The following is a 16,103-nucleotide window of genomic DNA, read 5'->3' as shown; positions in this document are numbered from 1 at the left end:
ACACAAAGCACAGAAACTCAGGACAGGAGTTAATTCATATAAGGAGATTGGCTAATATACGGAATGTTGATATATTTTCATGATTGTCTTTGGATCTAAAAATAGATGTAGCCTTTAATGTCCCTCAGAGGACATAGAAGTGGAAGCACTGATGGAAAGTAGAGGCTGGGATGATGTAGGAGCCTCCAAACATGGGAGCCAACAAATCCTTGCATCCCTGAGCATGTAAGCTTCTCCCCACATCCAGAGGTGGTCCACTTCCCTTCCACTTAAATAGGGGCTAGTTTTGTGACTTGCTTTGACCAATAATGCACGGAAGTAATGTTCTGGAACTTCAGATTCCAGGCTTTAAAAAACAGGCAGCTTCAGCTTCCCCTCTTGGAGTTCAGGTGCCAAGCTGTAAGGAAGAACCAGGGTATTGACTGGCGCCTGTTCCAAGCCATATCCTGGAAGGAAGGGGCCATTCTGGATGTGCCAGCTCAGCCAAGCTCCCAGTTGAATGCAAAGCAGGAGAGAGCAGGTAGCCCATGAGGGCTGACATCAGTTAGCGTGGAACTCAGCCATCCCTGCAGAATTAAGTTCTGGGGAGCTCTATTACACGGCAGCAAGGGGAGTGGTACATGTGAAGAATTCAGTGATACTGGCAGTCTTCTGTTTCATTAGTCGGCTGTCGGGTTCCAGATACACACTGGTCGTGCCTCATAGCTTACAAGCTAGTGATTGATGTACAGTATTCTGTACGTATTAAATGTTTCACAATATAAAATACGAAGAAACCTCTAGCTTATGCAGATTGTATCTACCTAGTTTTGATTTGTGTTTTCTATGTAACCGTGATTAAACATCTTTTCATGCTTAAGCAGTGTTCCATTTGAATTTCTCTGTGAACTGCGTGCTCATATTCTTTGCCGCTTTATCTATTGGGTTGTTCATTTTTTTTTATCGATTTTTAATAACTTTCATACTAAGAAAAATAGCCCTTTTATGTCCTGTGTTTATAATCTCTCTCTCAGTTTGCCACTTACAAAACGTTTAACTTTGTGGTATATTCTGCTGTCTATAAATTCTAGTTTTTCATACTTCAAGTGATTACTGGTAGGTATCAAGCTTAAAGATTATCTCCTCCAAGATGCTCTTTTAAAGCATCTCTTCTCAAGTACTTTTATGGTTTCATTTCATACTTAAAAGCTTTGATCCACCCAGAATTAATTTTGTTACAGGGACATAGGATCGAGGTTAATTTTTTGTCAAAATGGCTAGCCAGTCATGCAATTAAAAAGAACCCACATGTCCCCCACTGACCTGAATTTCCTTGTATTTAAGTCAGCCTCTGAGCCCCCACATTGTTCTCCACTGACCTCGTCCTTCGCTACACCAAACTCTTTAATTACAGTATTTTATGTTTAGTATCTGGAGACAGTTCCTCCCCCTTTTCAGGATTCACCTGGCTGTTCCCGCTGTTTACTTTGCCCTAAGAACTTAATGTGTCAGTTAAAAAACAAATCCTGTCGGCATTTTAATTGTGACTGCCTTGCATTTAGGTTGGCAAATATAACAAAACCCTACGTCTTTGCAAGACTCTTTAGATCTGAGAACAAGGTGTATCTGCACTAACTTGTTGGATCTTTTGTGTCCCTCGCAGGATTACTGAGCCTGTGAGCCAAGGGTGTAGGCACTCATCCTTGTCCCCAGGGCGGGACCCAGGTCCTACCTCTGTGGTCCACTCAACCAAGCCTCCGGGCAACTCCCACCCCCTCCTTCTCTGCAGAATGTGACCCCATGACTCATGCCAAACCTCAGCTCAGCTCCACCAAGACAGTTACTAATTGCCCAGCAATTGTGGAGAACATGACACCGTCCTTGTGCTTAAGGACAAGCAATAATGATGTCATCTTCCGTGTAGAACTGAAGGGGTGGTTTATAGGCGCTTAAAAGCAGCACGACCTTGGGCAAGTTGCTTCAGCTCTTCCGCCTTTTCCTCCTCCCCTCGCCTGTAAAATGCACATCTACCTGGACTGAGGGGAGAATGAAGGGGACATCTTGGTTCCTTGGCTGAACCAGGAGCAAGCCCACCTCTTTAGGGGCCAGACGGCAAGGCCTGTGAGCTTCTCCTGCCTGCCTGCCTCCCCCACCACGCCCACCTGCCCCTCTGACCCCAGGGATGCCTGCCCAGCCTACAGATGGAGGAGCACCCCTCACCCAGCCCGCACCCCACCTCCCGCCCACCCCCACCCACCACTGCCAAGTCAGAGTCAGAAGTCAAAGATTTTTATTGTTCTACAGACACTTCTGAAAAGAGATCTAATTGAGAAAATATACAAAGCACTTAAAAGTTTCATCTCCAGAGAGCACCTAGGTCTGACTGGAGGCGTCAGAGCCCTCCCCTTCAGGGCTCAGGGCTGAGAACGGGGTTAGCATATCGGATGATCAGTAAAAACATGCAAAAGTGAGAAGGAAAAGGAAAAAAACGCTGCATTCCCCCAGAGCAGAGGGGGACGGAATTTCAGAACAAAGAGGAGGCAGGGTGTGCAAGTACCAGGTGGCTCTCCCTCCCCTTCCCCCAGTGATCTTCTAAGACAGCTCTAAGCTGGAGAACGCAGTGAGCCCCACCCGCTCAGCAGGACCCACAGCCCCAAGTGCATCCCGGCTCAGTGCTCAGCAGGGTAGGGCTGCCTGTGGACAGGATGGGAAGAGACCCCCCATCTCCTGCCCGTTTCTCTGTGGCTGTGGCTGCGGGGACCCAGCTTGTGCTCCTGGGGGGGCCAGGGCTGGGGGCCCTGGCTCCTCCCTTCTTTGGTTCCACCCTAAAGATTGTGCTTGCCGGACTCATCCCACCCCCACCCCCAAATTCCAGGCTCCCGCTGGTGGGCTGAAGGCACTGACAGGAATCCTGGGGAGACCCCTTGTGCTCTGGGTGGGTCCATCCTGGGGCACATTCCACCACCCTCAGCTCAGGCCCCAGAATCGGAACAGAGGAGGAAGTGTACCGTGCAAGGAAAAGGCCTTTCGGGACTTTTCCAGCTGTGCAGACATTCCTGAACCCCACTCTACATCCCTCCCCCCGCCAGAACCCCAACATGCCTGGCCCTTCTGCCCAGCCCTTCTCCTTGGGCTGTCGGTGCAGCTGTGGGCCCGGCCCCCATGGACCTGACCTCCAGATGGTGGTCAAAGAAACCTCCTTGGGGCATCCCGTCCATCCCCCCGACCGGGGAGGTCAGCAGAGGTGGAGGCCTTGAGAGGTCACAGCTCTGGTACAGGGAGGCGTGTAGGGCTAGAGAGCAACGGGGAGACACGTCACATCTATGGAAAGGTGTCCAAAATACAAGCTAAGCGAGGGGAAGGAGGGCCAGAGAGCGGCTGGAAGAGAAAAAGAGAGAGGGTGGGACGGGGCCTGGGGGAGGGGCCTTCACACCACGCCGCAGATGAGCGTCTCCACCACGAAGGTGTTCTCGAAGTGGCGGATGGCGTTGCAGTGCTTGGCCCCTCGTTTGTTGATCCCTGCGAGAGAACCGAGAAATCCCAGTAAGGCCTGTGTCCTGGCCCAGAACTGGCTGGGCCACAAAGGCCACCAGCCTTGGAGCCTGAGCAGGACCTCAGGCCCCCAGGGGAAAGCGGGAGGCCCAGGTAATGACACCCAGATTCACCCAGAGGCAGTGCAGTGAAGTGGTGTGAATGTAAGAGCTGGAGTCAGACCACCCAGCATGGCCACTTTCCGGCTGTGTGACCTCAGGAGTGTTTCTTAACCTCTCTGTGCCTCGGTTTCTTCATCTTTAAAAGGGGCAGCAGGAATAGTGATGATGCGGATGATGATGCTTGCTTACACTCTCTCTTAGGAGACATAAAGAGTGTGAAGCAGGGCTCAACTAACACCAGCTGTTATCCTCACTATTGCTCTGAGCTCTCTGACAGCTGGTCTCCAGCTGTGTGGCCAGGCACTGCCAGAGGATGGCCATGGTTTGGAGCTTGGGGCAGGGGCCAAGGTGGGTGGAGCCCGCCACTCACGCCTCCGGGTGGCCCGGCGCCGCAGCCGGTAGGTGTCCTTCCCGTTGCACAGGTGGTAGATGAAGGAGCCCAGGGCCTCCTTGTCGCTGACGTGCTCTGTGACCACCATTTCCTCCTGGATGATGTATGTCTGCGGGAGGTAAGTCCCCCTCTGCAAAGGGAGCAGCCACAGTGGTAGGTCAGAACCAGGGCTCTCCTCCCGTGGTCCCCACTTGCCCACGCCCCTCATCACCATCCTGCTGATCACCTGAGCCGAGCTCCCCCCTGCCTGAAACGCCCGTCCAACACCACCCTCCTCATCCAGAGGCCACTCGGCTCGCCCTTCTGATGTCCCCAGACACTTCCTGTTTGTGCCAAGTGCCTGCACCTGCACTGCTGTGAGTCATGCGGGTGTGCAAGCCTGGTCCCAATCCTCTGGGGACTGCTCCTCGGGGGCAGGGCCCCCATCTTCTCCCTGCACTGCTGACATGGGGTGACATGGAACTTGGCCATGAACGCTAAGGAAGTTGGTTTCGAGGTTCTTCCGCAGTGAGGGAGGCCGAAGTGGAGGGTTAGGCGGTAACTTCGAATGTGGGAGAAGTGCGCAGGTGGGGGATCAACCTTTGGTGCCCGGCCTAGCTGACCACAACATCGGGAACCCCACCCCTGCCGCAGGAACCTCCCTTGTCCTGGCGTGGCCTCATGGGGGCGGGGAGGGACCAGCCACTGCCGAGGCCCCGCCCACCTTCACGTTCATGAGCAGCTCCCAGAAGTTGCGAGGGGGCAGCACGATGGTGGTGTTGAGCTCGATGACGTAGCACTTGTCCAGGGAGATGTCATGATAGGCGGTGAGACCCTGAGCAGGAGGAGGGGCCACGTCAGTCTACGCAGGCGAAAGCCTGGCCCTGGTGGGCTGTGCAAGGCACGAACCCCACGGCACCCATGCGACGCTCCCAGATTCCCCAGCACCTGGGTGGGGCTCCCTTCTCCTGCGCCTCTCCTAGCCTGTTTGCAGAAGCTTCCACTCACCAGATGAAAACACCACCTGTTAAGTGTTTCAGTTGTTACAAGGATTCTTCTCGGGGGGGGGGGGGTCACACGGTTGAGGTTTGAAAAACACGGTAGTGTCCCAACTGTCCATCTGATCAAACCTGCGCTGTCCAAACATCCCAGTGGACAGCCTGGACCCTCAGCAAGAGATGCTCCACCCCGGGCCCTGTGTGTGGCACCTCTGTAAGATGTCAACGTGCAAACAGCTCAGTAAAAAGGTAACAATCTGCAGCTGTCAGGAGGCCGAGGAGAAAGTCAGACACGGCTAGTTCAGGTCCAGTGAGGGCCGCATTACCTATATGATAAAAGCTGTGTCTTTAAATCCCCGATGGTCCTCAACCGTAGACATCTACCACACAGTGTACATTACACAGTATGTACTTCAGGTTTAGACAAGGGATGTCGGCATTCTCCTTTTGCTCCTGTTCCTCTCCTCCTGGTGACTCTTGGTGGAAGGGGGGCTCTGGGTCCCTGGGCGCCCCCTCACCGCCCCTGCCCCAGTCCCTGGCCAGCCTCACCCGCTGGAAGTCATGGATGATGTCTGCGGGGTCGCCGCCACCAAACTGGGGCACAGGGACGTTGATGCGCTCGTAGTTCTCCTCGAGGTAGATCTTCACGTCCTCCTCCAGCTCCATGCGCGTGCGGGCCTGGGAGGACAGGGAGTCCTCGTAGAGGACGCCGCAGTGGAAGAAGTTGTCTCGGGCCAGCTGAGCAAGGGTGGGTGGGGGGTGAGAGAAAGAGCGAGAAAGAGAGGGAGCCTGGTCACTCAGTGCCCTCGGCTCAGCCACTGCTGCCTGCCCAATCACAGCAGGCTCTGAAGGCCTGGGGAAGCAGGCAGGGTGGGGCTGTGAGACCCATTTTACAGATGAAGAAACCGAGAAACATGCTGAGTCAGGGAGGGTGACCGGGTCTGCCAGTTCCTAAAAGGAAGACACCTTTAGGCCTCAGTTTCCCCATCTGTAAAAAGACAGGAGCCCCTCGGGCTTTTTCTGGCCTCTAAGTCCATGAGTCTACGGCTGTGAAATGGGGTGGATCCGCAGAGGCAAACACAGGGACTGTGGACAGGCGGAGCCCTGCGGGGCGCCACCCTCCGCTGCCACCAGAGGGTGCTCGCCTGCGCTTCCTGCCCTCTGCTGCGGGGTCCAGCGCGGGAGGAAGAGGGAGGAGCTGAGAGGCGGCCCTGTTAATAGATTCTGGTGGTACCACCCCCCGCAAGCTGCGTGTCCACTCTCTCACAAGTCCCGTCACCTTCCCTGGACCCCGTGCCTCATGAGAAACCTTGATAAACACGGTGTATCCTATCTCGGGGGGCAGCCTAATCACTCCAACCGCACGGGTAGGGAGGCAGCCTGGCAGGCAGCCTGGCGGGACTGATAGGCACGTGACTGACTGGCCAGGGACCGTGTGCCCCTCCCTCTCCCCCAGGGGCTCCTCCAGATAGAGCAGGGACTGCTGGTCCTGGCCCGTGATGGGCAGAACTCCCCTTTCTCTGAGTGTCAGCTCTTCCAGGAGAGTGAATCATCACATATGAATCATACTGTCCCAGGGCCCAGACCCACAGGCTGCTCGGAGGTGGCCCTGTTCCCCAGGAATCCAGGTGGGGTGAGGAACCCCAGGAGGGCGTGAGTCGGGGCTGGGAACAGAGGCTGCAACAGGAAAAGGCCCCAGAGGGCGTGTGGCTGGGAAAGAGAACCAGGGGCAGGTATGGAGCAGGCCATGGGGAGTGGGGGCAGATGCTGAACAGAATGGGAAGTGAGTGGTGTGTGGGAGTGTGTGGAACACAAACTCTTCAGTAATTTCCACTGCAGAAAAACTGGGTGACAACAAAGCGAAAGCCCAGTGCTAAAGGGTGGGAGGAGGTCACTCGGGTCATAAATGACTTGCAATCCTCAGCCTTCTTGTCACCGAGATTCCCTGTAAGTTGTGTTCATGGTTATTCTATGGAGCGACCTTTAACTGAACTACCTTCAGGTCTGAGAACTTGGTGGCACTGTCTCCCTCCCCAGGTCTGGGCTGATCACAAGGTCGCTGTGACCACAACCAGGTGTCTGGGCCAGCTTTGGGCCCAGATTGGCTGTGTGAGCAGATAACCAGGGTGCGATCCTGGGCGGGGGCCGCCCTCACAGGAGGTGGAGGTGAATCTGTTTTTACAACCCACCCTCCACCTTGCAAGGTTTGTAGCCCAAATGTCCAGGCCCGGAATGGAATTCTTGAAAGCATGACCCGCAGGCATAGGGGCTGGACTCTCAAGGGATTGCAGAGATCCAAGTTCTGCTGGACCTGAGTTTCCGGTAATATTGCCCTGGGGGTAACACTGTGGGAAGGAGCCTCAAGGGCCCAGACTCTAATCCTGGCTCCCCCATCACTGACTGTGTTCCTGGGAGAGCACCCTGTCAAGCTCAGGTGTGTCAGAAGAACTAGGCAAGGACCCTCCTCCAGAGCCCGTGGGAGTTGAGGCCGGGGCCCCAGTCCTGTATCCTGGACCGAGACCAGGGAAGGCGAGGATGCAGGTCTTCTGGGCTCCCCTGAGTGCTCCTCCCACCTGGGGCTGCCCTCTCCTCACAACCCCAAGCCAATGGCTCTCAACAGCTCACACCTCCCGCTCCCACACCCTCACCCCTGACCCCTGCAAACACGCATACTTCCTTGCTTCTCTCTAAACGCCACTCTTTCTCTCGTCCCGGCCTCACCTGAGCGAGGAAGAAGTATCTGTAGATGTAGACGGAGGCGAACACGAGGCCCATGAGCAGCACGACCATGCCCATGGACAGGTAGCACACGCCGCCCACGGAGCCGCCCTTCTTGTAGCGGTGGTGGGGGGGCCGCTCCTCCTGTGAACAGCAGCACAGGGTCAGCAGGTGGTGGTCCCACACCCCTGGGAATCCCCTTTCCTGAAGTGAGACCTCTCCCCACCAGCTGGGGGGGAAGCCTCGGGGCAGAGGGAAGGGAAATGCTCAAAACACACAGAACATCATCTGGCAGGAAAGGAAAACATCGCCAGGGTCCCCCCAGCTCTTCTCATCTAAAGAGAAATGGAGCCCCACCTTGAAGATGACCCATGGAGATCAAGCAAGCGTATTTTGAATTACCCACACTGTTAGTCCCCTTCATTATACCAGCTGTGACCACAGTAGGTTCTTTCAAACAGAGAGTGGGGAAGCACAGACATGACCTTGGTGACTGTGCCAGGCCTAGGAACCTATAGGAACTGGGGTGCACTGGGCAGGCTGGAGCCACTGCTCTGGGCAATGGGGAGCCAGGGAAGGCTTCTGAAGTAGAAAGTGACAAGATCCACCTGCAGGCTGGAGTGGTCACTGACTGATGAGGACAGGGCTCCCAGAAGCCCACAGGGTCTGGGCAGGGGTGCTTGTCCCCTCAGGCCACACCAGGCAGGGCTCAGCCAGCCAGGACAGCGATGGCATCACCCGGGCACTGGCTGGGAGCGTCAAGCATACTGTCAGGAGTGGAAACTGTAGGGTGAAGTCTGGAGGCTTCTGGAAGCCAGGGCGCCTCTGCCAGGAGGGAAATGTGGCTGTGGCAGCGGCAGCTGCCGGCAGGGAGGCCAGGGCAGGAGGTTCCTGGAAAAAAACCTGCTCTGGGGAGCCATGCTTGGGTTTCGGAACAGTAGCTGCAGGGCTGCCAAGAAGCAGCCAGCCAGCCTGACCCAGCTCCAGTCCACACACATCTGGGCCAGTGGCTGGAAGGTGTGTGTGTAAAACTCAGTAACCCTGCGCTCCCTGGAGCACTGGACCAGGAGTCTAGTGACTCGGGCTCTTAACCAGCTGTGTGTGATCTTGGCCACCCCTCATCTTTATGCCTGTCCTCCCAGGCACCCCTGCCCTAATGCAGGCCTCATTCATCCTGGAGATGTCTCCAAGGCCCCAGGCCTGTCTCTGCCTGCAGAGCCCACCCTCTTCCGTGATGCAGCCGGGAGAGGTTAGAGGCCAGTCCCAGGTCCCCTCCCCCCCACCTAAGGGGCTGAGGCAGTACTGGGGAAGAGGGGAGCTCTAGCCCAGAGCCTGCACCTTCTCACTCCAGCTCTGCCACTGTCCACTCAGCCCTCTATGTGCCGTGTTTCCATTCTCCCTTCATCCCGGAGCAGGTGGTAGGAGGGTAGGGACACAGTTCAGGTCCAAGTTACCCAGGACAGGCCCTTATCCTCAGTTCAGCAAAGGGGGCCCAGGCTGGTAGGGGTCGGTGCAGGGCCTGCTGTGTCCCTCAGGTCCCGCCCCTTTGCTTAGGGCACATGGGGGTGTGGGGCCTGGGCCTGAGGGAGCAGAGGGCCATCCCATCAGAGGGGCTGATACCTCCCTGCTTGGGGTTCTCCCCAACCCGTTTCCCGAGGAAAACGGCAGAAAATGCCTGAAGGACTCTCCCCCTCACTGCGCACACCTACTGCCAGGCCAGCAGCCCCTAGTCTCCAGCACCAAGGGATGCAGGCTGGAGAGGAACCCTGGCCCATCCTGCTCCCCCTTACAGGCCTGGGGCCTCTCCCAACCCTGGCCCTGCTGCAGGGGTCCTGTGATCGAAACCAGAGAAGCAAGCTGGTGAGACCACCCACCTGGCTGCCATCTCCTCGGCTCCCCGGGGGCACTATGCAAGGTCACTAGCACACGTGACCACTGCCCACAGGGCCCTGAGGGACGGCCGTCAGCCAGAATGGGTTGGGGGCTGCAATGGCATTGACTTTCCAGTGGGCTCCCAGGAGCAGCCCAGGACCTGGTGACCCGACGGCCAAGCTCTGCCAGGGTCTCACAAGGAACAAGCTATCCAGAGGCTCCAGCTGTTGTGAGTGGGTCCAAAGGAGAGGTGGGTGACCAGGAAGACAGGCCAAGCACTGCACCTGCTCTGAATCCTGTCCTAAGGGCAGGACGTGTATTTTGTTGGACTGCAGGGACTCAGAAGCCCCATTATGGGCTGAGATCCATGAGTGGGAAGCACCCAGCGCCCTGACCTTCCACAGGTCCTCCTGTAAAACGTGAACAGACTCTTCCAGCCAGGGTTTTGTCAGGATTAAAGGATACAAAGACCCTGAAAGCCCTTTATAAAGGATAAAGTGCTAGATAAAAATAGCAGATCTTTATCAGCTAAACCTTTCCTTTTTAGGGCCACCACCGAGCCAGCTGTTGAAGTTGCACTGTGGCCAAGTTTTGCTCCTGTGTTTGTTGGGGAAAACCAGAGAAGCAGGCTTGTGAGAACTGCCTTTAAAAAACAAAACAAAACAAAACAAACACCAAAAAAAGTCAACAGGCTACAAAGCAAAAGCCCCACGGTCTGCTCCACAATATAAGTTCACGGACAAGGTGAGACCTACTAGCTTTACAGCAGCCTTTCTGGGCCCAGGCTGGGTCAGGTGCTTCTAAGTGCCTGGGGGAGGGGCTGGGCAGACCGAAGAGCGGGGAGAGGGAAGGTCAGTGAGGACAGGGGAGGGAGGAGAGCCTGCAGCTGAAGAGAGGAGAGGCCACCATTGCTGAGAAAGAGTCTCCAGTCAGGACCCCGGGACGCCACCCTGTGTCCTCACAGGTCTCTGTGGTGGACCCCCACCTTTCCTAGACATGCAGCAGATAAGTGGCTTCCTATCTGGCCCCTACAGACCCCCACCGAGTGCACATCCGTGGCTCACACCCTGCTCCCCTTCCTACCCAACACGTTTGGCCTGCAGGGGCCAAACCCCCAGAAGCATCACGGAGCAGCAGGGGTGGAAGGGAAAGCAGGCCCAGAGGCTGCTAGGAGGCCGACTGGAAATCACAGAGACTCTGCTTTGAGACAAACGCTCTGGAACAGAAAGACCCACACGGGGGAGGCCCCTGAATCCTGCCTGGCGCTCCCCGTGCTTGCACTTCCAGCCCCTTGCAGCAGCCCTGAGGCCCCTGGGAGCACGCAGTCAGCCTGGGCTGGAAAATCCCTGGCTGCACAGCTCACCCAGGATGATGGCCGAGGAGCCTGCTTCACGAAGCCCTTAAGCTGCTTCACCTGTCATGCTGAAGCCCCAGGAAAACACAGCTCCCACGTGGAGCAGTTACTCACAGCTGGGCATCTGGGGGGCTTCCACTGAGAGAAAGCAGAAAAATAGCGATACTGTTTCCATGGCAACTGAGCATCCTGAGAAACATGCCTTGCTGTGCATGCCTGTGGGGCACCTGGGCCACATGTCCGGGGACCTAGGAGGGGCCCGGGCCTTGGCCTGCCTGTTTCAGGAGTCTGCAGGGCTCTCATTAAATGATTTAGTAAAGCCAGCGACAAAAGAGTCACGGGGAACCCTGCCAACAGAAGCATTAACTCTGAAGACTCCCCGGCTTAGGGAGAAAGCTCACCCACCTTCCCTCCGTGGCAATGTCCAAATTAACTGCAAGCAGATTAAACTACAGTGGCAGGCTGCTCGGAGGAAGCTAGCACAGGCGCCAGAAATACACTCATGGCAGGCCCAGGCTGGTGGCTGGGGGTGGGCTCCCACCTCAACTCGCCGGTACCACTCCCCCTCCTCAGCCTCTTCCTCTCCCAGGCTGCAGAACACAGAGGCAAGGGCACCAGGGAGGGAGGGAGGGAGTGTGTGTGTGAGTGAGACAGACAGAAGCCTGGAGAGGTGGGGGGATTGGGTAAATGCCCTCCGCCCACCGAGCACGCAGAGCTGTGGTCAGAAGTACAGACATCAGCTAGGGTAAACACGGACAGGGCACCATGAACTCACCATCAGTGAAACCCCACTCCTGTCGTGTGACCCAGTGGTGCCCACGGTGCAGGCCTGGGGAGGAAGAAGGGTATGGACCGGAGAACAGCCCTGCACAGCCGGGGTAGATTCCCTCTGCTAATTCTTTCTATTCCATCCCCAACAGTCAAGATGAGACCACAAAGAACAAAGGTTCGGGGGGTGGGGGGGGAGCGAGGAGCAGAGCTGCTGCTGGAAGCTCTCCTAGGGGAGACGCAACTCGGAGACGCTGCAGGGGCTGTGCTTCCTTGATCCTACCATAAAGATTTTTTTATGGTAAGAGAAACTCATCCCTTCGTGGCAATCTGCTGACAGCCTTGAATCATGCAAGGAGGGGCCGAAAGGAGGACAGAAAAGAAAGGGAAATGAGAGAAGGCAGAAAAGTCACTGGGGCACAAGTCCAAAAGCCAGAGCCCCTTGGGGAAGTCCCAGGGCAGGCGAGGCATGGCCGCCGAAGTCCCTACACCACCACAGGGGCAGGACCGCCCATTCACCAAGGTCCTCTTGACCCAGCTCTCAGGGCCCGCGGGTACAGGGCACTGGGGCAGCAGGGCTCCAGGCCCCACCAGATCCGCTCTCCTGGCTGGCAGGGGTCCCTCCCCCAACCACTCCAGGAGACCCAGCTCCCTCCTGCCAAGGGCCTGAGGCCAGGAGGTGGAAAGTGAAATCTGATCCCAGGTATGCGGGCTGGGGGAGGGGGTGACACAGGGGCCATTAATCAAAGGCAAAAGCCAAGGAGAAAATTACAGCTCTGAGAAGATGACTGTATTGAACATGGTTCTCTCTTCTTGTGGCGCCTCCAACCTGACTGTTCGAGTCTGTACAGGCCCACACCTGCCTGTGTGTGTGTGTGCACGCGCGCGCGCATACACAAAGACACAGGCAGATAGTAGGGACAGGGGAACTGGGCTGAGAGTTGCAGGGCTGGCCGGTGGGCCTCCAAAGGGGAAGGACGATCCAGCTAGAGAGTGCTAAGAGGGGGTGCTTCCCGTCCAGCCCACTTTCGAAGCTGACTTCCCGCCAGCTGCCCATCAGCGCTGGCTTCTTATTACCTCAGAGGCAAGCACCACGTGGGGAGGGTGGGCAGCTGGAGGCCCAGCTGGGCCCCCACCCCCATCCCTTCCCGGCCCACCGAGGCACTTCCTTCCAGCAGCAGGTCTGGGACAAAATCCTCCTTGTTTCAGTTTTACCCAGAAGCTGGGGGAGGCCCGCTGTGCTGGTGCTGCTGCTGTGGCTGCCCTCCCCTGGCCCCCCGGGGCGGGCAGACAGGTTGACATTTTATTATGACAGCTAGAGGGTGGCTCACTGCTGAAAGGCACTCACAAGACTCTGTTCATTGAGTGGTCCTTCCAGAGCTTGAAATCTTATTTTTGAGTGCAGTTCAGTAGCCAAGGAAGGTTCTAGGGTCGCCCCCAGCCAGAAGAGACCTTCTAATCAGCTTTCCTCTCACATGCCCATCAGCAGGGGACAAACGCAAATGCCCTCTCTTAAAGAAGCAGCTCCAGGAAGCTCCTAGCCTGCCTGCCTGTCCCTGGCGGGTGTCCTGGGCTGCTGTGAATGCTGGGCACCTGATGTGTTTACCGCAGGAGGAGGAGGCAGGAGTGGGGGACTTGCTCCACACCCCGCACACGTGGAAAATGTGCCCACTGGCCAGGCGAGGCCACGAGAAGCTCAGAGAGGTCAATTCTCTTCACAAGCCTCCAATTCCAGCAGGTGACTGGCAGGGCCAACGTGTGACGCCCAGAAGCCTCCTCTGATCACCTCAGGGCGGGTGAGCTGTGGAAGTTTACTAACAAGCAGATCTGACCTAAAGGTACTGGGATTTTAATCCTCCTCCTGGGGCCCCATCGCTCCCCCTTGCCCATTAAGAGAGCGGGGTGGGGGAGTTTTAGGGGGGAAATCCTGCCTAACTAATCAGGTCTGGGGAGGAGGCGTGCTCAGCTGGCTTCAGACCATTGCAAACAGCACCAGGAAGATGTTGATGTTTCCATTTCACACTGTGCAAGGGGAGAGAGGACGCTTTAAGAGAGGACGCTTGATTCTGGAGCCAGAAGCTGGATGTCAGTTCCAGCCAAGGCTGCATCTACCATCACGCCGCTGCTACCAGAAAATGTGCCACTCCTGAGAAATTCCGCAGACCTTCTAACGGGAGTTTGAATTACATCCTCGACTGTCTGGCTGGTCCTCCCTCCTGCCAGAATCCTATAGCTCTCAGAAGCAGGGTCCAGTTTTCTGGGCCTTGGGAGAAGTAGTTGGGACCCCATCCTGGCACCCTACCGGGGCTGGGTGCAAGGGAGGAAGACGGCTTGAAGAATCCCTTTCAAACTTTTAAAGCTGCAGGCCACGCCTTCAAATGTGGAGTATCCCCTCAGCATCTAAGCTGAGAAGACAGAGCTGCTCTGGTGGGGGTTGCATAGCAACCCCAAACCAGACCCGGTGGCCACTGATGCTGCAGTGACCACACCAGGGCAAGGCGGCTCGCTAAGGCTCTTCCTGGAATTCTATGCTCAGTCTTTGCTCTAGCTGTGACACCCACCTCTGAGTCCCCTCTCCAGCGTCCCCTCTTCCAGGGCACAGGTAATCCGGCAGCATCTCCTCACCGCCGACTGCCCCCCCACCCCCCGCCCCCACCTCAAGGTTTAGTCTGAGCAGTCAACTTGGGGAGGGGCCTTGGTGCTGTGGAAGACTCCTCAGAAGCTAGCAACGGAAAGAGAGAGGGAGAGAACTCCTGTTTCGATGGTGGTGGAGGGGCGCCGGCGGGTGCTTGGTGCGTTCCAAGACCGCCAGGGGCGACGGCCGCGAAGGCCCCTTTGCTGGGGCACTAGAAAGCTTGGCCGGACCAGCTCTCCTAACCCTCCTTGCCCGCCACGCGTCCTGCCCCCTCTGGGCCCTCCCCCGGTCAGACTCCACGCAGCTCAGACAGTTTTCCACGGCGGAAATGCCTCCTCTCCCCTAGGCTGGAGGGAAAGGGGAGGCCGCTGCCCCCACAAAGCGCAACCTGGATGCGGGAGGGCCCCCGGGCAGCGCAGGGGCGTCCCCGCCGAGTGGAGGGGGTAGCCCAGAGGGAGAGCGAACGAGGAGAGGAAGGAAGAGGAGAGCTGGGAGGCCCAGACGGCGGGGGGCGGGGTGGGCTCAGGGCACCCAGACTCGTAACTCGAATCTCGAATCCCGGACTTGTGGCCAGGCCGGTTCTGGTTTATTTCCATTTCATGTTTCATCGCTTTAAATCTGGTCCACAAATTCAGGTGCACACTAGCAGCCCATCCTTCGTCCCCAGCAGTCCCCGGTTTGGGACGAAATCAATAGTCCCTCCCCCTTCGTTGGCACCAGACCCCCTCCCCTCATTCCCCACCAATCACAACCCACCGCCCTACTTTGGGGAAACAATGTCCAACCCTTCTCCCATCCCCCACCTGGGGAATCGACTCGCGGCCCCTCCTCCTTGATTGGAACCAGACGCACACACCCCCACCAACATTCCTCGAACTTCCTCGGACCAGCCCCCTCCCAGTATTTTGGGGCCAGGCGTCTAGGGCCCCCCTCCACTTTTGGAAGAGACCTCGAGCGCTTCTCCACCTGGGATCTGCGACTCGGACCCCCACTCACTCGTCAGACTTATGCTTTTGACTCCTTAAGTGGACAGGACCCAAGCCCCCTCCCCACTTTGGGATGGATGACCCATTCCTGACTCCCACCCCCGCTCCGCTCTAGGCTCCGGGATCCCAGTGCGCCTCGGGCAGTTGCCGGAACCGGCAAGGCGCGCTTTGGTCCCCCGCCCCCCATCTGAACAAATCCCAGCCCCTCTCACCCGAGCCGGCGTCAGCAGGATCTCGGCGGCCGGAGCGGGCGCCGGGGCCGAGGCCGAGCCCGAAGCCTTGTCGGCCTTGTCGCCCTTGATGCCGGCCACCGCGGGCTGGAAGCTGATCTTCACCATGGCTGCGACGGACCGCGCGTCCGCTCTGCAGCCTCTGCCCGCGCAGCCTCTCTCAGTGCAGCCTCTCTCTGTGCCACCACCGCTCCGCGCTCCGCAGGCACCGGAAGTTTGGAGCCTTTTCGCGTCCTTTTCTCTAACCCCACCCCCAGCCCTCCCCGCCCCCGCCCCAACAAGGGAGGGCCTTGGCTCCTGCCGCGCCTGCGCCCCCTTCCCGCCTGCGGGGCTTGCAGTGACCCCTACCGGGCGCGCTGCTCCGACCCGGGGAAGTCTGAAGTTCCCGCAACCACTCATTCAGTCACTCCATCCATCCATCCATCCATCCATCCAATCAGACAGGGACTCAACCCCCTTCGCAGCCTTATCCCTTCCATCTGCCTCTCCAAGACCAGCATCCCCAGAATATACAATTAAAATCGTGTTTGCCAGGCAAAT

General features: G+C 57.4%; 1 protein-coding gene across 2 annotated transcripts; it reads right to left on the bottom strand.

The window, feature by feature from the left end:
• Window positions 1–2,252: 2,252 nt before the first annotated feature.
• ITM2C (integral membrane protein 2C) lies at window positions 2,253–15,799 on the bottom strand. 2 transcript variants are annotated; one of them, XM_031677875.2, is made up of 7 exons: window positions 15,546–15,799; window positions 11,720–11,773; window positions 7,722–7,862; window positions 5,550–5,738; window positions 4,727–4,837; window positions 4,003–4,153; window positions 2,253–3,498 (listed from the first exon to the last, which is right to left on the bottom strand). In XM_031677875.2, the coding sequence occupies exons 1-7, from the start codon at window positions 15,669–15,671 to the stop codon at window positions 3,407–3,409; spliced, it is 864 nt and encodes a 287-aa protein (XP_031533735.1). In that variant the 5' UTR covers window positions 15,672–15,799; the 3' UTR covers window positions 2,253–3,406. The 2 variants fall into 2 exon arrangements, with proteins under 2 accessions (XP_031533735.1, XP_006207967.1); XM_006207905.4 differs by lacking the exon at window positions 11,720–11,773 and having other exon boundaries at window positions 15,546–15,793.
• Window positions 15,800–16,103: the final 304 nt, after the last annotated feature.

The sequence above is a fragment of the Vicugna pacos genome, chromosome 5 (assembly GCF_048564905.1).
Source record: "Vicugna pacos chromosome 5, VicPac4, whole genome shotgun sequence".
NCBI lineage: Eukaryota > Metazoa > Chordata > Mammalia > Artiodactyla > Camelidae > Vicugna > Vicugna pacos.
This window is presented reverse-complemented; position numbering and strand designations above follow the sequence as displayed.

Coding starts and splice junctions, on each gene's coding strand:
- ITM2C (XM_031677875.2), bottom strand. CDS start 15,671: ATGGTGAAGATCAGCTTCCAGCCCGCGGTGGCCGGCATCAAGGGCGAC. Junction 7,863..11,719: donor GGAGTGGGGTTTCACTGATG/GTGAGTTCATGG, acceptor TGCTGTTCACAG/GAGGAGCGGCCCCCCCACCA. Junction 5,739..7,721: donor GATACTTCTTCCTCGCTCAG/GTGAGGCCGGGA, acceptor ACCCTTGCTCAG/CTGGCCCGAGACAACTTCTT.